Consider the following 22,270-nt stretch of genomic DNA (forward strand, 5'->3'; position numbering starts at 1 on the left):
AAATCCAGGCAATCTGACTCCAGAGCCTAAAGAGTCACCTCTAGGCTGAACTGATTACTATGGGAGAAAAAAGCGCAGTAAATTTCACTCCAGTGGGCAGTTACTGTCACTACAGACAGGCAGCCCAGCTACCTTGGATAGCCTCAGGTATAAAGCCATTTTACATCTGCTAAAATTCCACTATCAGTTGCCAGATGTGTCTCCGCAGGAGCTGGGTGGAGGTGAGGCTGCTGCGTGGCACGGGCAGGTGCTCAGGCCACATGGAGATTCTGGTCCAGGGTATGTGGGGAACCATGTGTGATGACCTCTGGCACCTAGCCAAGGCCACTGTTGTGTGCCGCCAGCTCCAGAATGGCCAGGTGGTGGGAGCCCCCACAGGGGCCTACTTCAGGGCAGGCTCTGGGAAGATCCTGCTGGATGATGTACAGTGTGTGGGCAGCGAGAGCCACCTGGGGCAGTGTGTGCACAGGGGCCGGGCAGGGCACAAATGTGGGCACTTGAACGACACCAGTGTCATCTGTGCAGGTGGGGGGCTGGCTGTCAATCTTCACTTGGAAGGCTCCTCTTAGTCCCCTCTGTCCTCACTCCTAGACCACACACACACACACACACACACACACACACACACACACACACACACACACACACACACACACACACACAGCCCCCACAGCTCATTCCGGGAATGTAGTGGGTCCAGCAGTTAACTGGAGGTGCCTATATTCAAAGTTACGCATCAGCCTAACTATCCCCTTGACTGCAGAGATTGCTAAGTATGGCTCACAGGCTGGATCCAGGCTCAGAAGTGAGCAGTTTGAAAATTCAGGCTGAACTTGATTCTAAAAAGCAGAATATTTGTCATAAAATTCCAAATTCTTACATTTTATTAAAATAATAATAATAAAGCAGCTCAGGAACAAAAACAACAAATTCTTCTATTACGTGAATGATTGAATCTGAGAAAGAGCTGCCCTTTGGACACGGAACAGCTTTCCAGTTCACACAGTCCCCACCATGTTCAAATCCCATGTTTATCTTACCTGCATGGTTCTCAGAAACTATTGCGTTTGTAACCTCTGGGTGATGAGCCAAATTTGTCAGCTGGTGTTCAAGGCCTTCCACATCCTGGGCCTACTGACCTTCCCAAACTTATCTGTCCCTCTGGTTGGCTCTCTGCCCAAGAGTACTCCCTTGCCTTTCCTGATTCTGCCCCGCTTGCGGCTGGGATAGCGTCCCTGTAAGTGACAAGCACTGCAGGTTGGCCCATCCTGAGCCACATGTCCTGCGTGGGGCTTGGGCCTTCCTCAACACCTAAGGGCCCCCGGGGAAGCACCGACTCTCCTGGGACATTCCACATTTGCTGCCTGGTCTCGTGTCTCAAGTCCCCACAAATGCCGAGATCCTCAAGGGTGGGGTCTCTGCCTCTTTATACTTTCTGCTTCCCACAGCACCCTAAATGTAGGAAGTTCTCAGTAAACATTCACCAATGAAGACGTGATATTATTTACAATCTCTGTTCACACTGATAGGTACTGATTCCACAGCTGCTCTGCCTACAGGTAAGACCACGTGTTACATTTGACGTTACATACTAAATTTGTCATAAAGTAAAAAAGATCATGAGGTTTAGAATCAGATCTTCCTTTGATTGGCACAATATAAAAAACATGGCATAATATAAAAAAGATCATGAGGTTTAGAATCAGATCTCCCTTTGATTCCCAGCTTCATTCATTCACTCATTCATTCATTCCACAGATACTGACTGAGTGTCCACCATGTGCCAAACTCTGTACCAAGCACTGGGGGCGGATACAGTGGTAGTCAAAACTCCCTCAGTCTCTTCTTTCATGTTGTACCCTAACAGGAGAGACAGACGTGACATGGGATCACCCTCAGTTATGTCATCTCTTGATCCCATTTTTCTCTTTATTAAAGTAGGAATAATACAGAAAATTCACTAGGCAGAGTCCTCAGAATCTAATTCCCTCTTCAAGGCCCCACTTTTCAATGACCATAATAGGATTTCCCACACTCTTAACAGTCACAGTGGGGATCAAGCTTCTAATACATAAAACTTGGGGGACAAAATCCATATCACATGCCAACCTAAGGGAGGCAGTGGGGGAAGGCAAGGGCCCTGAGCTGCAGGAATCTGAACCAGGCTGGCCTCTCACCAGGTGAAAGACCTTGGCCCTCAGTTTCCTCAGCATTACAACAGGCTCACTGGATCCCATGCTCCCTAAAATTCTATGCCTTTGACATTCTGTGACTACCAAGGAGACAATAAGCAGCCACATGAGCTGACTGAATAATGTATGTGCCGCTGTGGAAAGCAAGAGGTTGTCAACGAAAACCAGAGACATGGGTCTTGCAGTAGAAACTGAGGGCCATAACCCACCCTAACATTTTATTATGAAAATTTTCAAATATACAGCAAAGTTTGAAGAATTTAATAATAAACTCCTACCTAAATTCTCTGATGAATTTATAAATCCATCTGTCATCCTCTATTCATGCATGAATTCATCTTATTTTATTAAAGTTTGGTTGATATACCATGAAATTTACCCATTTTAAGGCCCAGTTTGGTGGATTTTGGTAATTGGACACAGTTGTGTAACCACCTCTACTGTCAAGACAGAAAAGTTCCCTTGCCCTGCAAGGTGTCCTCAAGCCATTTCAGAGCTGATCCCCTCCTTCCTGCCCCCTCGCTCCCACCACCACTGCAAGTACACTATGTGACCGTCCTTTCTTAGTCCAGGTGAGGTCATGACAATAGCACACATCAGGAGAAGGAAACAGAGAGATGGTGGCCAGCTGATGGCCTCGCACACCACAGGCACTTGGGTCGAGCCACCCATGAGCTTTGCTTTTGCTAATAGCCACGTGGTACATGTTAGTTTATCCATAGGCACCAATGCCTTGTTCTGCCCTAAATGGAGACCTTGGGGATATGAGATCACTGGCCTTAGAATGCAGTTTCATCATTATTCCTGCAAATCCTGTGGGGAGGCAGGTGCCCCCTGAAGCAACTGTGCATCTTCTTCCAGTGTTGTGACTATTTCCTGATGATAGTCATTTCTTTTTACCCATCACTAGCCCATGAGATCCTACTTCCCACATCATCGGTGATATCAGTGGTTCAGCACCTACCTTCTTCTGCACCACCAGGTAGGGCTGTGTCTTTTTGTATTATGGCTTCAGAATGACTTTGTCCATTCGACAATGAATGAGCGAATGTACATGTGTCCTTGGGGATATACAGAGCAATGAAACAAGCAGACCCTCATGTAGGTGAAGTCCATTAGGATGTCACAACAGACTGGTGAATGCTGTGAGGTGGGAAGCGCAGGTGCCGTGGCACCCAGAAGAGCGTCTCCATCCAAACCTGAGGGGGCAGGGCGGGAAGAAGCAACATATAATCTAGGATCTGAAGGGTGAGGGGGCAATGGAATTGTGCCAAGCAGAGGAGATATTGAGTAGTTAGATTCCCTATGGGCTGCAGGATGGGCGACATTAATATACTTTCCAAATTAGAACCTAAGGCTGGCCAATAACCATGGAATTAGCGAACATGGAGGTACCTGAGACTCTCTAAGATGGTGTTTTGCTGTGATCAGGAATGAGTAATATTTGGGGATATTCAACCTTGAGTTCGGTCTTGGGTTTTCACAAATTAGGTCCAATCTGAGGCCAGATGAGGCAAGAGTAAAATACTGTACCAGATGATTCCCTTAATCTAGCTGTACAGCCAAGAGATTCAGGGGGGAGCCACTGTCACTGCCCAGGGTCTGAGAGCATCCCTGGTGGAATAGTGCTCAGCAGGTGCCACAGCTCCTGGCCACTGGCCATCACCTTGGGAATATGGCAATCACCAAAAGCGCCACTATTGGCTCTTTTCAGTCACCTGAATCCACACTCCACATCTTTCTTTTCTTTATTTGCTTAATAACTTTTTATCTATGTGTTGAGCACTGAACCAGGTCCCATGGCGGACATGTAGATGACCTGGACACACTCCCAATTCTCAGGGAGCTTGTCATTTAGTAGGGAGACAAGTCTTAAACACAGAAAGCTATAATGTAGGGAGAAAGTGGTCTTTACAAGAGAAGCCCCGCCATAGTCTGCCTGCACCCTCAGACCATGACTCATGCTGTTCCGTGCTCTGGGGGATGCTCTCTGCATGCACTTCTGCGGCAGCTGAGACCACACCCAATTGTAATGGTCCCTTCACACAGCCTCTCACCCCAAGCTGGTGGGCTCCCGAACCATCTCTGCATCTCTCCCCACCTACTGACCAAGAACAAGGCCCTGAGAAGTCCTCTCCTGAGTGCTCTTGCATTCTTTAGCTTCATGACAGCTTATGAAGTAATTACTGTCATTCTCAAGGCCACACAGATAGCCAGGGACATTGGGCTTCAGGTCCAGTCTCCCTGACCCGACATCCACTGCTCTTTCCAACCTTCCTCCCTGCCTCTTGGGCCACCTGCTGGGGAGATGAGACCTGTACATTGCTGGTTCTACACCAACAGTGTAGCCAGGCCCGGGAGCACCAGAACAAAGGGTTCAGAAAAGAAGACAGCGTCCCAATCTGGGTGATCACAAAAGCTTGATGGAATGGAGGCGCTTGGGCTGCAATTTGAAGGATGGAAGGATTTCAGTGAGCAGGACTGGGAGTCGGTGTAGTTTAGGCAAAGTGAATGGCATAAATAAAGGAAAATAAATATGAGCATTTATTAATGAGTGAGCATTTGGTTTCATGGTACAAATATCCACTCAAGTAAGATTAATTGAAGGGAGTCTATGGCCAAGACGTAAGAGGATCTTAATCAACCCAGTTAACGGAGTACAAATAAGAAAGGAACTGAGCCACTCTCTCACTCTCTGGATCTCCCTTCTTCCTCTTGCTCCCCTCTGATGAGTCTGTTCTGAGCAGCTTCTCTATTCATTTGTCCACCCAGATATGATTTATCAAGGCTGCCCCAAATGGCAGTGTCAGACCCTGAGTCTTCCAGCTCTCTTCCCAATTCCAACTTTCCAGCAGAGAGAATCTGGGCCAATCCAGCACATGGACTGGTTCCTCTGGAGCCAGATGTCCAGACACTCCAGTCCAGACAACCTGACCAGGCAGACTCAGTCATGGGGTACATGGCTTTGGCCCCGTGACTTCTCTGGCTAAGGGTGGGGCAGGATATCAAAAAAGGGGGGTAGTGGTAAAGAAGAAGTGTATAAGTTATCTGTTGCCGTGTAAAACCACCGCCAAACATAGTGGCTTAAAACAACCACTGTTTACAATTGCTCAGGAGTCTGCAGGTCACCCAGGCAATTCTGCTGCTCTGGGATGGGCTCGGCTGATCTTGGCTGGGTTTGCTCATGCATCTGTGGTTAGCCGGCAAATCAGCTGAAGACTGCCTGGCCTAGGATGGCCTCCCTCACATGTCTGGCTGTTCTGTAGCTGTCATCTGAGGTGACAGAGGTGACAAAGCCACATGTCTTTCATCATCCAGCAGGCTAGCTCAAGCTTGTTCCCATGATGTTCTCAGAGTCCCCGGTGAGTGAGTAGAAGCCTGGCAGGCCTGGCAGGCTCAGCTCTGTGGGATGCCATTACTTGTGCTGTATTCTGTGAGCCAAAGCAAGCTGAAGGCTGCCTCCCTGAATCAAGGAGTGTGAAAATAAGCTCTGCTTCTTGACAGGGAGGGGGGCTGCAATTTCATTCACATTGTAAAGAGCATGGATATAGGGAAGAGAAGGACCGTGGCCATTTTTGTGAACAATCTACCACAGGCAATCTGTCTTAAAATAGGGTGTGGGTAAGTAAGACTTTATAATCTTCTTAGAGCAGACACTTCTGGGGAATGGCATGGGATTCCCCATGGCAGCATAGGGATATGACTAGCAAATTCATGGAAGATAAGGACAGAGTGCTGGGTCGGGTGGACGATAGTCCAGTCAGCAGTGGGCAGAGGCAGTCGGGCACCCCCCGACTCCCCCATCCTTCCCCAGCAGGCTGGGCCCCTGTGCGGCTGGCAGGCAGCCACGCGAGCTGCGCAGGCCGTGTGGAACTTTTCTACCAGGGAGTCTGGGGAACCGTGTGCGATGACCTCTGGGACCTTCCACAAGCAAACATCGTCTGCAGGCAGCTGGGATGTGGCTGGGCCATCTCAGCTCCGGGTGAGGCCCACTTTGGGGAAGGTTCTGGGAAGATTCTCCTTGACAACGTGCACTGCAGGGGAGATGAAAAGCACCTTGAAGAGTGCTCCCATGTTGGCTGGTTGTCCCACAACTGTGGTCACGAGGAAGATGCTGGCGTGATCTGTTCAGGTAAACCCCTGCCTCCCTCCCAGGTAGAGCCCAGCTTTGGCTCCTTCCAAGAGAATACTTTTCAAACGACAGCGCAAAAGAAACTATGGGAAATGAACCACTATGTTATTCACTCACAGCAGATGTCTTCATCTCTTACACTTATGTAGGTGCTGAATACTCACCGGTCACACCACCAGGTACGGAAGGCGATGCTTATGCGTGCAGTTTATCAAAACCTTGGGGAAGAAGTTCTGCTGGGAATTGAATGTGTCTTATTCTCCAAGCCAGTGGAGTGACTGAGAGATGCAGAATCACCTGACTGTCCAGTGGGAGAGATGGACAGTGCCTTGAAATCGTCCAGTCCAGCCTCACTTTCTATTTTTCCACTGTGCATTTTACACACGGGAAGCAGACTCTCGATTTCTCAGGCTTCTGGGCAGCACTGTTGGTTTGTCAGTTCTGAGGGTTGTAGAGGGGATGGCAGTGACATACGGATGGGTAAGAGGTGGTTAAGACATGATGGTTAAGGGCGCTTCCCACCCAGATGGCCAGTGGGCCAGATCTGGGCAAAGTCAAGGTGAGCTGATTCCATTTCTACTCCCTCTTCACCTTTGTCTTGTTCCTGGTGCAGCCCTGGCCCCGCAGAGCATGCCCTGAGTTGGCTTCCCACATGCTCCCAGCCCCAACACCAGGAGTTCTCCATGCCAATGCTCTCTCCCCCTCATCAGACCTCCAGGGGCCTTGATGCCCGGCTCTGAGCTGGTTCTCAGTCAGAGAGTGAGTTACGAATAGAGCTGAGCTGACAAGGTCAGGTGAAGCTTCATTCACATCCCCTCCTGGGTAGTCCAGTCTAGCAGGTAGGAATGGATTGATCCAGGGAGAGAACCTCCAGTGAGCAGTGCTGAGCTGAGTGTCGCTGGTGGGAGAGATTGGGGGGACATGGGGGGAGATTCACAGCATCTTTAGGTCCTGACTCAGCATCTTGGAGCAGCACCAGGTCAAAGGAATCAATGAATCGGTGCTTCCTCTTGCGCTTACATCATGAGCTCCTAACTCCCAGCCCTTGAATCACTGGAAGAGGCTTCAGGAGCCAAAGTTTCCCTCCTTTAGTTTTCTTAAGCCCTGACATTTAAAAATATCTTATTTACATGTCCAGCAACAAAAAAATGCATCAAAGTCTGGGAAGGATCTAGATCAGTGCCTCTTTCCTCCTGCATGTTAAAACCCCCTCCATGCTCTGGCCTCTCTCCTAGAGACTGATTCAGTGCTCCTGGGAGGGGCCCGGACTGTGTGTTCATTACAAGCTCCTTGGGGTCCTCATGTGCAGATAGGGGTGCGGATCTCAGTGCCAGCCGATGGCCCATGAGTTTTTTGTGTGTTTGACAGGTCGCCCATTGGCTGCCCTGGCAGGGACGGTGGCTGCAGGTGAGACTTTTATGTCCTTGTCTGTCCTGATCCTCATCTTCTAGCTCAAGCCCTGAAGTGATTCTTCAAGGAACTTGTGCCAAAATACTACTGCCCTGTCTAGGTTGCCCCTCTGAACCTGTGTTCTGGGTGAAGAGCCCAGTGTGAAGGCCAATGAATTTATGGTTCCAATTCCATTTCTATTTAGTCAGAGAAAGAAGCCCAAATAGTCAAGTGGCTCCAGCCTTCTTGGTCTCCCAGCACGGACACCATAAGTAAAGGGCAGGCATGTGGCCATGAGTATAGCAGTGTTGCCAGGGTGGTACCCCAGGCCGTGATTTTAGAGGGCTCCCTCCATGGTGAGCATGTTTTTCTTTTCCGCCTTCTCCTTCTCTAACAATCTCCATCCGCCTTCTTTCATCCTTCCATTTTCATCTCCCATTTTTTCCCTCTGTTCTTACCTATGCTTTGGCTTCCAGAAGCTCCACTGAACTTTTCTTACCACCGGTTGAAGATAAAGAGCTAAAATAACATGATGCCCATGTGCCTGGCTGGTCCTTCTAGAGAAGAGCCACAGCTAGACAACCAGGGCCAATTGAGGTTGGGTCTAGTTCTCACACAGGTAATCTGATGGGGGAAAGTCAGCTGTTTCTGTCTCCACTGGCATAACCTTTAGTTTTGGACTGAATGCTGGGCAGGTGGACATACAGAAAGGCAGAACAGGCAGACAAGCAGATGGAAACACAACTGGAGGTGGGTGGGCAGGTGGACACAAAACGTTACCAGTATGAGGAGTATCGGAGGGGTGATGACTCAGGGAAATTTCTTTCTACTTAATAGTGGATTTTTAAGAATGTAATTTTAATAAATTACAACTGGTGGTGGGTGGGACACTGTCATCTTTATCCACACAGAGACTCCATGCTGAGTCAGCCTTAACTGGGAAAATTGAAGCTGTGTTTTACTCATTGCTGCTGCTGATGTGACAAAAATCAGAGCTACAGAACCCACAAGCAGGGAGTAACCAGAGGGAAAGGTTCTGGCTGCTGGCAGATAATAGCTCTTCCCAGCAAGTCCACGTCAGTGGTAGAAGTCTCAAAAGAGATGAGACATATTTCAAAATTCAGACAAGTTCATGCCCTAATTTCCCCAGTTTGCAAGACTTTTCAGACTAGTTTATACCTCTGATATGTCCTAAGACTTATTCACAAAGTAATGGCCAATGACACCTCTTTTGGAAAAAAAGTGAAAAGTAAAAAGGAAAAAAGAAAAAAGTGTGAATTACAAAATCAGTCAACTGAACAATGAAAAAAACTGAAATTCTAAAATATATTTCTGCATTTAGAAAAATCTCAGTGCGGCAGCATCATTACTAACTCATCTGGAGCGATTAGGAATCCCCCACGAAATGAAATGCACGACAACATAACCTGTGTGTGGGAAATCAAGGCGAACGCGTCCGATCACATACTGCTGGCTTTTCCGTACCTTAAGTAAGTCCTAAGTATGTTACTTAAGTATGCTATGCATTTATTTTAGAACTTTTTATTTTCTTTTCTTTTTAATTAACAAATAATTGTATGTATTTAGGGGGTCTAATGTGTGTTATATGTATACATTGTGGAATGATTAAATCAGGCTAATGAACATATCCATCACCTCACATTCTTGCCATTTCTTTGTGGTGAGAACATTTAAATTCTACTTTTTTAGCAATTTTGAAGTATACAATAGATTATTATTATTAACTGTAGTCAATAGATGTTGTACGATAGATCTCCTGAACTTATTCCTCCAAATTAAAACTTTGTGGCCTTTGACCAACATCTCCCCATCCGCCCCAGCCCCCCAGCCTCTGGTACCCGCTGTTCTACTCCCTACCTCTATAAGTTTGGTTTTTCAGATTCCACCTACAAGAGGGATCATGCAGTATTTGTCTTTCTGGGTCTGGATTATTTGATGTAGCATAGTGTCCTCTAGATTCATCCATGTTGTCACAAACAACAGAATTTCCTTCCTTTTTAAGGCTGAATAGTATTCCGTTGTGTATATACCACATTTTCTTTATTCTTCATTCATTGGTGAGCACTTAAGTTGTTTCCACAGGGTGGCTATTGTGAGTAATAGTGGAATGAACATGGAGTGCAGACATCTCTTCATACTGGTTTTAATTTGGATATATACCCAGAAGTGGGATTGCTGGATCATATGGTAATTCCATTTTTAGTTTATTGAGGACCCTCCATGCTGTTTTCCAAAATGGCTATGCTAACTTACACTCCCACCCACAGTGCACAAGAGTTCCCTTTTCTCCGCATCCTCACCAGCACGTATCATCTTTCATCTTTTTGGTAACAGCCACTCTAATAGGTGTGAAGTGATATCATATTGTGGTTTTCATTTGCATTTCCCTAATGATTACTGATGTTGAGCATTTTTTTCATATGCCTGTTGGCCTTTTGTATGTCTTCTTTTGAGAAATATCTGTTCATGTCCTTTGCCCATTTTTAATAAGGTTGTTTTCTTTTTATTGAGTAGTTTGAATTCCTTATGTATTTTGTATATCAGCCCCTAATCTGATGTACGATTTGCAAATATTTTCTCTCATTCTGTGGGTTGTCTCAAGTTGGTGGGGCTCTGCATTCCTGAACCTCCTACACCACAGAAGACAAGGAGGTGGACATAACAACAGGCACGCTAGGTGCAGTCTGAACAGGAGATCAGGCATTTGCCACAGATCTTCTTTCCAGCTAGTGTAGAGAGAGTGGGAGATAAGTCTCTGCTCTTAGCTTCACCCCGAGGATAGAAGGGACTGAAACACACATGTGACACCCCAGCTTTCCAGCTGCTTCCACAAGGTCTGGCTTCTACCTTACCTGTTGCAGGGTACTGACAAAACTTGGCACATCCTAACATCCAGCAGCCACCCAAAGCAGAGACAGCAGTTTGGACAAACACAAAGATTTGACAGTCACCTTAGACTATCTGGCCCGATGGATTGGTGAGATCCTTTTCCTGAGCGAGGCCAGTCTGACAAGACTGGGAAAGGCTGTTGTCTTGTCTAATGCACAGAAACCGACACCGAGAGTCAAAGAAATGGAAGAAAGAGGGAAATTTGTTCCAAAAAGGAACAAGATAAATCTTCAGAAAAATTCCAAACATTTGTTCCTGTGATTGATTTTCATAAGTAAAAGAGTTCTTCATGCCTTTATAGAATTTTTTTTTTGAAATAACTATAGACACACAGGAAGTTACAAAAATAATACGAGTCCTGTGTACTCCTAAGTTTCTCTCAACAGTGGCATGTCATGTAACTGTAGGACAATATCAAAGCCAGGAAGTTGACATTGGTACAAACAATACTGTCAGCTAGACTACAGACCTTATTCAGTTTACACCATTTTTTACATGCATTTGTGTGTGTGTGTAGTTCTTTGCAATTTATCTCATGTGTAAATTCCTGTGTTCTAGATACAGAACTGTTCCATTACCACAAAGGAGCTACCCCTTTACACTTTATATTCACAAACCACCCATCTCCCTGTCCCCTGAAAACCACCAATCTGTTCTCCATTTGTAGTTTTATCATTTTTGAGAATGTTATTTAGGAGGAATCATACAGTGTGTGACCTTTTGTAACTGACTTATTTCACTCAGCACAATGCCCTGGAGATCCATCTGAGTTGCTGTGTGTGTCAACAGTTTGTTGCTTTTTATTACTGATAAGTATCCCATCGTATGCATGTACCAGGGTTTGTTTAGCCATCCCCCCACTGAATGACATTTGGGCTGTTTTCAGTCCTTTGCTACAAGAAAAGCTTCTAAGAACATTCATACACACATTTTTGTGTGAACATAAGTTTTCATTTCTCTGAGATAAATGCTCAAGAGTGAAATCACTAGGTTGTATGGTAAGTAGTATATATTTAGCTTTTTAAGAAGATGCCAAACTATTTTCCAGAATGACTATCATTTTAAATTCCCACCAGAAACATAGGAGAGATCCAGTTTCTCCACATCCTAGCTAGTTAGCATTTAGTAGTATTTTTTGTGCTAGCTATTTATAATTTTCAGCTTACAAATCCTGTACATGTGTTACTGGCAGCCAGGCTCAGTTTACCCTCTCACATTAAACAAATGACTCAAAAGTCCAAAAGTTGGTGCAAAGATTGGAAGCTTTATTCAGATAACCGACATCTGGGGGATGACCAGGCTAAAATCATCCCCCACTTTGTTGCCTGTTCTGGGGTTTATAAAAGGGAAAAGGCGAGAAGGTAAGGTAAGGGTTTTGTCCTGCAGGGAAAGGAGGAGCCTGGTCACTGGGTTAGCAGAGCGTCTGAGTCAGATGTCAGGGTCCCAGGATGGACTGGGTGCTTTGGCGTCATGGTCATGGAGTTGGCAGTTGGAGGACAGATCAGCTTCAAGCCCTTGATGTTACTTTGGGGTTGGAGTCCTAATCTCCTAGGGAAACTCAAAGACAATAACCTCAGTCAAACATCGCTGGAACATAAAAAAGCCTGACTCGTACCTCTAACTCATGTAGATGCAATTTTCCTTTAAGCAAGAAGGTGAGTTAATCAGCTGGGGTGCTTTGCCTTTCTCTTGGATTGCCTCTGCAGTTGATTAGGGAGGTGTGGAAAATAAGAAAACTTCATTTCAATCCCTAATTGTAGGTGCACAGCAACTAAAGTCAGTCATCGAAAGAGGGTGTAATGTGAGATAAACAGAAATAAACTTTTGAGAAGGATCTTTTGGGGGCATGATTTCATCCCCAGGCAGTTTCAGCCACACGGTCAGTTTCTCATTTCCTCTGCTAACCTCAAGGAATTGATGGTTATCAGTTCCGGAATTAATGGCTAACTGAAATTTTCTGCTTCATCCTAGTTACCCCAAAGATGGCCATCTTCTGGCTAAGGTCCCTTTCACATATTTTGTAGATTTATACTAAGGTATTTCTATTTTTTTTTTTTTTTAGTAATTGTAAGTGACACTGTGTTTTCAATTTTGGTTTCCACATTTTCATTGATAGACTATAGAAATACAATTGATTTTTGTGTGCTTCCATGAATTTTCAATTAAAATAAAATTCACCTTATATGCTTTGGATAGGTTTGTATGCATGACAGAGAGAGAAGGGGAGAGAGAGTGTGTATTTGGTCTGTTGGTTAAAGATGCAGATTCCAGCATACTCCAGTCCCAATAAATCAGGAAATTTTAGATTTTAATGTTGTGAATAATCAACACATTGATGTCACTTATAAATGATAAATTCATGATAAATTTCTTATGGATATTAACCCCCAAGTACAACGTAATCATTAGTCTTGAATTTTGCTTAATCAAAACATGGCTTGGAATGGAGGGCTCATTGGGTTGAGTTGTGGAAATGGTTTTCTGGTTCTAGCACTAGTGACATCTGGATAAAACGTCACGGTGAAGAACAACAGGTAACAAAATCTGATGACTTCCACCAAGCAAGCTGGGCAGATTTGGTAGCTCACTTTCCTCTAGGTGGGTGGGCTGCCAAAAGCCATAAATGGGTTATTTGGAACCCGGAGCCATGTGCTACTGGCAGGTCCTTGAGAAGCCGGCATCCTCCGCCCTCTGCTGGGCCCTGACTACCAGGTGGTGAAATTGCCTTGGTTTGCCTGACCCTGCCCTTGCTCCTAGGCTGTGAAGACGCTGCGGTCCCTGGCTGCTCCCAGGCCCTCAAAAGGGGCACACCTAGTACAGCTGCCTCTTCTTCTCTCTTCAGTTAAAATCCCATTCCCTTTAAAGCAATGGCTCTTGGAGAGAACAAGTAGGGTAAAAAGAATCCATACTATGTTTAAATGACTGACAGGCTTTTAATCTATCCCCAGCCTCTTTGTCGTAACAAAATAAAGCATCTGTTTCACAGCTTGCCTCTAAGATCTTCTGATGGAGAGACTAGGAGGCATCCATGCATGTTTGCTTCCCCAGCCTCGACTGCACCAATGAATATTTTGAAATCCTGGATGGCCCTCCGTCCTCAGCAAAGTCCCTGGGGAAGACCTGCTCTGGTTCCTACCTCGTCTATGCATCCTCCTCCAGCTCAATGACCCTGGTGTACTTCCGAAGCTTCAACAACATAGGAAAAAACTTCGTTGCTTATTATTATTCTGCAACCAAAGGTAAGAATGGTGCTTATGCAAAACAACTCTAGCACTGGGTACGAGTTACATTGTCATCCCTTACTCTGTGACCTTGGACAAGCAACTTGACCTCTTCCTACCTCAATTTCTTTCCCGGAAATGGGAACAATAATAGAAGCTTACTCCCTAGGTTTGTTGTGAGGGTTACATGAAATGACACAAGTCAGCTCATTAGCAAGTCTTTTCTGAAATTACTCCAAATCTAGTACTCAGTGGATATTTTACGTCCTATGTACAGAAGAAGAAAGTGTGGTTCCAGCTTAAGAGAGGCTTGTGCCCAACTGAGAGGGAGTTCAAGATGAATGCATGTGATACAATTAGACGACAAATACAATACACTAGATTAAGGCAAACAAATAGGACAAACAGAATATATTAGCATATACTAAGTTGACATGTGCAAAACACATTAGGAAAGAGAGAGCACACTGTAGATTACAAGTATTAAGAAAAACATCAGGGGACAGGAGGAATAGCCTTGAACTCGGCTTTAAAGCTGGCTGGGTCATAAGTGGAGAAACAGGGAGAGGGCGTGTCAGGTGAGAGAACAGTGTCAGCCCACAGATGATGTGTACGAGGCACGTGGCAAGAAGGCAGACTGCAGCTAAGCCAGGGGTTTCTGTTGAAGCACAGCGTACTCGAGGTTAGGTAACAACAGTAATAGTGATCGAAATACTCAAAAGGCCAGCTAACGTTTATTGAATGACGGTTAAATGCCAGGCAGCATTGTAGGCACTTGACACTAACCTCACACAAACCCATTATCCTCACACAAAATCATCTTTTACAGATGAGGACACTGAGGCTTGAGAGTGCACTAATTATCCCAGATCTACCTACCAGTAAGAGAAAGTAGGCAAAACTCAAAGAACCACAGATGACTCGCATCCACTTTGTCCAAGACCTCGTTCAGAATAGTCTCCAGTGCTTTTAGCAAGAGCCAGGATGATTCACTGAGCAAGCTTGGGAAACGCGCTATAGAGTGCAGAGGTGATCTACATCACAAAGCGGATCAGGGAAAATGACTGTAGTCGGCATTAAACAGCGATTGATGACGGTTTCCTTGTGTTTGCAGAGGCAGTGTCGCGGACTCCACATCTCATCAGTGAGTCATGTTCCATATTGATACTTAATCTTCTTCCCAAGTTCATGTTTCCTCTTCTGTCCACACTGCTGGTGCTTTTACTGTCATCATTTGACCTCCCATATATGTTTCCTAGTTCCCTGTCTAAATCTGCCGTAGCTGAGAGATTCCGTGTCCACATTTCTTGCACAAGTATGATGCCCATTCACTCTGGGACCAAGTTACAACTATCAACAATCAGGTCACTGCATATCGATAATTGTCACTTTGATTGCCTAATTCCTTGTTTTTATTAAAGACAATGAGACACACCTAATCAGATACTCCACATTTAGGGAAAGTTCAAAAAGAAACATGCAGGAGATACGGCTGTCTTCCCCAGGAGGGCACTGATTTTGAATGTTGGCATTTTAGCACAGAATGGCACATTCAAATATTGTTTCCCAGTAGCAGGGCAGAGGGGAATATCATTTCTGTTGGACCCCACGCATCTGAGAAACATCAAGACCCACATAAAAAGAGAGTTTGATGTGGGAGGTCACTTATTATGAAGAAGAGAAAGAGAAAGAATCAGGCAGAATCTTGGCAATTAATGGAGACTGATCTCAGAATGCTGCCCCTTGACTTGCCCGAATCCTTCCTTTTTACTCAGGAGTGTCTTCTTGTATCCACAGCCATCCCGACAGCAACACCCAAGATAGTAACAGCAAGACCCGGTAAGCCCTGGAAAGCATTTGTTTGCTCAGCAGGTATCCTTCCCTCTCTGCATGTGCATTTGTATCTATGTTTGTACCTGCTTCATGTGCAGACACTGGACCAACTGCAAACAGTTTATCTATTTACAAATGGGTCAGTTGACTCTGCCCAAACTTTTAGGGCCATTCAGAACTTTTAGGATCTTTTGGCTTTAGGTTTTCAGGATAAGCCTAGTTCATTTTCTCAGTGCCTTTCAGAGTCAGCAAAGCCTGGGCAGCTTACGAGTACCTTCTAGTGGATTTCTATCTTTTCTTTTCATGCCAGTCCTGATCATAGTTAGCTTCACATCCGTATCATTAACAGACTTTTTCAAAATGAGTGGAGTGTTGGAGCTATTTTGGAGGCAGTGAGATAAAATAGCAGAGAAAATAAAATAGTCAACTTTGGAATCAGGAGACCTGAATAATTAGATCTGCTATGTACCAGATGTGGGATTTGGGGTAGATCACTTTACTTCTTCAACTTTCAGTTTTCTCATAGATAAAACTAGTATATCATTACTCCTCTGCTCACTTTCCTAAGTTATTATAAAGGTGAGGTGAACACAGACACACACACACAGACACACACACACACACACACAAACACTTCCTGAAACCACAAATCACTGTGTAACTTATTTATAATGGGTTTCTGCATTTAGCCTAGACAGATTGGTACATACCTCTGGCAAAACAGATACTTGATTAATGGACTTTTTAGGCTAAATGTTATTGGCAATTTAATGACTTACTAATCTCCAGCTGGGCGGTTGACTAGTTGACCGACTATTTTACCAGGTTCTCTGGCCCCAGTAGTAGCATGGGGGTGGGGAACTCAACAAACTCATGGGAAGGGTACAGTGCTCCCAGAGGACAACAGTCATCGGGTGTCTGTCTGCAGGGGGCTGGCCAGAGCTGCGGCTGGTGGGCAGCTCAGGTCGGTGCTCAGGACGTGTGGAGGTCCTGCACAAGGGGGCCTGGGGCACCGTGTGCGATGACCTGTGGGACCTGAATGAAGCTGAGGTCGTGTGCAGACAGCTGGGGTGCGGTCGGGCCATGTCTGCTCTTGGAAAGGCCCACTTTGGATCAGGCTCTGGAGACATCTTCCTGGACAACCTCCAGTGCTCTGGGGTGGAACGCTTCCTGGGCCAGTGCGCCCACTCGGGCTGGTCAGAGCACAACTGCGGCCATCATGAGGATGCTGGGGTCATCTGCTCAGGTATCTGCTCCTCTCTCAGAGGGTTGCTGCCAGTGCCAAAGTGCTTCAAGATCACCCTGCTAGCATCCAGCGTCAGTCAGGGACAAAGACAGGATTCTCAGACATATAGACATTTTGCTTTATCTCTTCTAACTGGGTTAGGTGGATAAGGTTCTAACTGCTAGCCTCCAGAATAAAACCTGATTTTCCAATTTGGTCGTAAGAATTACCAAAGGTTGGGCCGACCCTGTGGCTCACTCGGGAGAGTGCGGCACTGGGAGCGCAGTGGCGCTCTCGCCGCGGGTTCGGATCCTATATAGGACTGGCCGGTGCGCTCACTGGCTAAGCGTGGTGCGGGCGACACCAAGCCAAGGGTTACATTCCCCTTACCGGTCACAAAAAGGACAAAACAAACAAACAAACAAACAAAAAAAACCAAGAATTACCAAAGGTATGTGTGCTTTACTGAAACATGCAAAGGACATGTTTAACTAGGGGAATTTTTCAGGAGCTTACATAAAAGATTCAGCCAGATACAGTAAAGGGAGGGAAGGCTTCAGAGCCAGGCAGACCTGAGTCTGGCTTTCCTAGAGAGTGCTAACACTCAGACTGCATTTGAACAACACTTAAACTGTTGAAGCCACAGTTTCTTCATCTGTAACATTAGGAGACTAGTTGCTTGCTTGCAGGATTGCCAAAAGGAGAAGAGTTTTCTTTGGCACAGCACTTGCGTAGTACCTGACAAAGGAGCAGCATATTTTGGTAATTCAGGATTCAGTCACAACACCAAGGTAATCTGTGAACTAAACTGACTAATTTTAATTACCTTGTAACAATTTTTTAAAAAATACTTTGAATTTACTCATGTGCAACTAGTTAGCTAAGACTAAGTTAGCCACCTCTGGAATGTCTGTTAATAACGCTTTCTGATAATGAGATGCCTCTTGGTAAACTAACAGCTTCAATACCTGATGTGACTTGAAAGAATCAGTAATCATGACTCAAAGCGGTGCTCGCTCCACGGAGTTGCCCATGTGAGCAGCAGCTCAATGGTATGTCAGCACCTGCTGCCTGTGACTCTTAATTTGAGGCAAGCATTTATAAACATTGTCTTGTTGGTGCATTCATTCATTTGCTTCGTGGCATCTTATTATGCATGCCACATGTATCCTAGTTACAGCCTTGTGGGTACATGTTATTCCCAAGTTTTGATATTCTAGAGGATGAACCTGAGGTGCCCCCAGAGACCCCAAAGTGAAGCATCTCTGCTATAAAATCAGTTGTTTGTCAGATCATCACAAATGTACCCTTCACATCTGACAATTTTCTCATAACACAGTAGTAAACCAAAAACCGGAGAGAAGCTTACCTTTGTGTCTGTGGACGAATCTGCTTCTCCCAGTACTATGTTATTTACAAAGACTAATTTTTCCCTTATAAGATTAATAAACACATATAAAGATACAATTAGAAGCTTTGTCTTCAGTTACTAAAGTTAGAATGTCCCCAAAGACTGACACACTTATTCTCTCTATAAACAGATGCCGAAGAGTCGCTTGTTAACAGACCAGGTCAGTCACCCTTTTGTTGATGGGAGTTAAGTATCAGCTCCTCTTGATTTTGCCCCTGAGCTATCTGTTCTTCCAGCTGTACTTTCACTCCTTGTCTGAACTGCAGAGATTTTCATGCCTCTGAGATGCCATTAGAAAGTCTTGAATGCAATTACTTTTGCTTCTCACATATGATGATGGTTCTGTGTGTTTGAAGTTCACGTTTTTTAGAAATGTGTGCCAGAGTAAACTGGTGTCTCATGGTCTTTTTACATACATTGTTCCCTCTGCCTCAAGGGACTTGCCCAGCCCTTCCCCTGACTAGCTCCTCCAAACTTTTTAAAGAGGTGTCTCCCCCAGGCCCCTCCTCTCTGTTATTCTTTTCATAGCATTGCACGCTTTCCCTTTGATGCAATTATCACAGTGTGGAATAGTGCATTGTACCAGTGTCTGTATTTGCCTAATTAATAGACTCTAGGCTCCCTGATGGCAGAAACCATATTTAGAGCTGTATTATCAGTGCCTAACATGAAAGACAATCAATCAATACTGTTGAAATGAAATTAAATTGACTGAAGACCCCACTACCTGCAAGTCAGGAACACGTGAGAAATGTGAAGAACAAGCCCCAAAGCTCAAGTTCAAGGCTGTACCTCCCCAACATGCCTCTGAGTCTGGTGCTGGTGAGCCCAGGCAGGGTCTTTTGGGAACTCACACCTCCCATCTCTACCTGCAGGGGACTGGCCAGAGCTGCGACTGGTGGGTGGCTCAGGTCGGTGCTCCGGACGCGTGGAGGTCCTCTACCAGGGAGCCTGGGGCACCGTGTGCGATGACCTGTGGGACCTGAATGAAGCCGAGGTCGTGTGCCGACAGCTTGGGTGTGGACAGGCTGTTTCCAGCCCCAGTGGGGCCCACTTTGGCCCAGGCTCTGGAGACATCTTCCTGGACAACCTCCAGTGCTCTGGGGTGGAACGCTATCTGGGCCAGTGTGCCCACTCGGGCTGGTCGGAGCACAACTGTGGCCACCATGAGGATGCTGGGGTCATCTGCTCAGGTATCCTCTCCCCTCTCAGGCAATATTTCTGATGTTGTGGTTGAAGACATTTTGAAACTGTACATACTTGGTGAAATTTTTATCCACCCATCCATCTGCTTGTCTCTTGAGCATCTCCTCTGGGTCAGGCCCTGAACCCAGACACATGCCCTGCCATGGGCAGCTCCAGGGTTGCATGGGGGAAGTCTCAAATGTTAATGGGCACCAGCACCACCTGGGGTATTACAATGCAGATTCCAGGGCCCCGTCCAAGATTATGACTAAGTAGGTTTGGAAAGGGGCTGAGGAATCTGCATTTTAACAAGTAGTCCAGGGATTCCTAATAAGAGGGGCCAACGCCCTGGCTGCCATGGGGCCAAGTTGACCCAGTTGCTGTGCCCTGGCCCCCTAGGCCAAGGACCCTACCAGAGGAGGGCTGAGGTTGCCCAGGAGGCAGTTCTGGTACTCTGGGTTCCCATGCCCAGAAAGGCCATACTCCTCTCCTATTCAACTCACACCCTTGTCTGCCCCACCTCTTCCATGCTTTGGATTCACTAAAGACAGTCACCTGTTGCCTTTCTTTACGCATTCAGATGCCGAAGACCTGCCTCTGTCCACGCTTCCGGGTATGTTCATTTTTTTTTTTTTTTCTAGTACAGGCAACTTTCCAATAGTAACAACAATAATAGAAGCAAATACTTATAATTGCTAAGAAGCACACTGTGTTCTAAGCCCTTCACACATATAACTCATTTAATCCCCACTCAATATAGCCCTCAAGGTAGGTACATTGATTATTCAAATTTTCCAGATAAACCAAGACATAGACACTTAGCAGGGTATCCAGGGCTAGCCAGTGGATTTGAATCCAAGCTGTCTGTGCTCTTGGCCACCAATCCCATTTAATATACCCATTCATTGGCCCCAGCTACACAAAAACAAAGCAAAGCTACAGTAAAGAGGGAGACATTTTGCTCAGATTATTGCTAATCATCAGGACTATTCTGACAAAAAGCATTATATGTGATATTTTACAGAAGAGAAATTGATATACAGAAAGGTTAAGTAACTTTCTCAAGATCACTCAACAAGTTAATGATGGAACCAAGCTTTGACAGTAATCAGTCTGACCCCTGACCCCAAAGTATACTCTTGGGGCTCTTATGACTTTGGCCTGTTTTCCAAGATCTTATAATTTAATGATTGAATAATATTCCCCTGTAATAAAAACCAAAGACTAAAAAAATCAGACCAGCACATGAACTACAAATTCTGAATTGATGCTTGAGGTGAATGAAAATGTATTTTGTTTCCTTGTAACAGATATTTCTGAGCATCTTGTCAGCAGCAGGCATGGTGCAAGTGTTTCTGGATAAATTTATTTATTTAATCCTCACAGTTGAGGATTGTAAATCAATAAACCAATAAATAAATCAGTAAGCCAGCCCAAGATAACTCAATCAGAAAGTGGCAGAACTGGAATTTACAAGGTCATCTCTTGCTCTTTGACTGTACCCAGCTGTTCCCACACAGCCTCAGACAAGACACACAATTCACAGGCACTGGCAGAAGCATCTCTCTCGGGCACTTGCCTGGAGAAGAACTTGATGTGTTCTGGATGTCCCTGGGGGAAGGCCACCTTTATGAGTCAGGGTCATGAGTGAGAGGGGAAGGACTGTCTATAGTTCAAGGGCCATGGTTAGAGTCAAGGGCAGTGGATATTCAAATGAAGTCTCATCTATGATTTTCTCATTTTGTGTAAATTACATGGATGATAGAGAAATGAGGAAAACAATGTTGAGTAAAGGAGCTATTCTAGTTATCTATTGCTGCCCCAAAACATAGTGGTTTAAAACAACCCTCATTTAGATATATGTCAGGGTTTTGTGGATCAGGAACTTGGGCAGGGCTAAGCAGGGAGATTCTTCTGCTCCACAGAGCATCAAACCGGTCACTGGATGATGTGCAGCTATTGGCTGGTCTGGAGAGTTCAAGACAGCTTCATTCACTTGGTGCCTTGGTGGAGACAGCTGGAAGGATGGGCTCAGTCTCAGGGCCTCTTCACATGGTCTTTCCAGTGGACTAGTCAGACTTCATATAAGGTGGCTTAGTGCTGCATGTGTGAGCCCATGTTCCCAGAGACAGGAAGTGAAAGCCACAGTCTCTTAAGGCAGAGTGCCACTTCTGCCACATTCTGCTGGTTAAAGCAATCACAGAGACCACCCAGGTTCAAGAGAGGCAACCCAGACCCCATCTCCTGACAGGAATCATGTCCAAGATTTGTGGCCTTCCTTAATCTGCCACATGACTGTAGAGAACACTTGATCAGCATCTTCAGATTCTTCTCAGTTTACACTAAGTACACTGACCTTTCAAAGGAAACCCTTTACATTTCACTAACTTGTAGGTGAGAATAAATATTTTTCTCCTGGATGTCATCATTTTCTCCATTTTTTTTTTCCAGGTCCTTTAGCAGATTCTCAGGACCATGTAACAGGTAGTCATTTGTATTAAATTGAAGTGATAACTTTGTGCCAAGACTCATCATAGCAGATGCTAGGCAGTGTGCCCAGGACATAGCACAATGGAGAGACCAGCACAGTGTGGGCAAGGGGTTTGCTTCTCTGCTGCCACTCTGTAAATACTAACTTTTTAACAAGAGGAGCAGGCTGGGAAGGGGGAATGTGGATCTGCCCAGGTCAGAGTAGGCAGGAAGGTTACAAGAGCCTTGAAGAGAATGTGGCTTATTGTTCCATCTGGCCATACTCAGCCTGCCTCCTTTGGG

The 22,270-nt window shown here is 45.5% G+C and overlaps 2 protein-coding genes across 2 annotated transcripts in view; both read left to right on the forward strand.

Annotated features, from left to right (window-relative positions):
* The window catches only part of LOC134381810 (deleted in malignant brain tumors 1 protein-like), a 50,385-nt gene extending 49,816 nt beyond the window's left edge, over window positions 1-569 (forward strand). The window contains exon 14 of the mRNA XM_063101615.1: window positions 319-569. Coding sequence (XP_062957685.1) covers window positions 319-569 — 251 coding nt within the window. The remainder of the gene's footprint in view (window positions 1-318) is intronic.
* Window positions 570-5,891: 5,322 nt separating this feature from the next.
* Window positions 5,892-22,270, forward strand: part of LOC134381811 (deleted in malignant brain tumors 1 protein) — a 58,294-nt gene continuing 41,915 nt past the window's right edge. The window contains exons 1-12 of the mRNA XM_063101616.1: window positions 5,892-6,324; window positions 7,693-7,731; window positions 9,056-9,203; window positions 13,672-13,862; window positions 14,959-14,988; window positions 15,642-15,683; window positions 16,606-16,923; window positions 18,444-18,473; window positions 19,189-19,506; window positions 20,079-20,111; window positions 20,565-20,576; window positions 21,962-21,982. Of these exons, the coding sequence (XP_062957686.1) occupies window positions 5,892-6,324; window positions 7,693-7,731; window positions 9,056-9,203; window positions 13,672-13,862; window positions 14,959-14,988; window positions 15,642-15,683; window positions 16,606-16,923; window positions 18,444-18,473; window positions 19,189-19,506; window positions 20,079-20,111; window positions 20,565-20,576; window positions 21,962-21,982 (1,615 nt within the window). The remainder of the gene's footprint in view (window positions 6,325-7,692; window positions 7,732-9,055; window positions 9,204-13,671; window positions 13,863-14,958; window positions 14,989-15,641; window positions 15,684-16,605; window positions 16,924-18,443; window positions 18,474-19,188; window positions 19,507-20,078; window positions 20,112-20,564; window positions 20,577-21,961; window positions 21,983-22,270) is intronic.

Source organism: Cynocephalus volans, chromosome 7 (assembly GCF_027409185.1).
Source record: "Cynocephalus volans isolate mCynVol1 chromosome 7, mCynVol1.pri, whole genome shotgun sequence".
NCBI classification, from domain to species: Eukaryota; Metazoa; Chordata; class Mammalia; order Dermoptera; family Cynocephalidae; genus Cynocephalus; species Cynocephalus volans.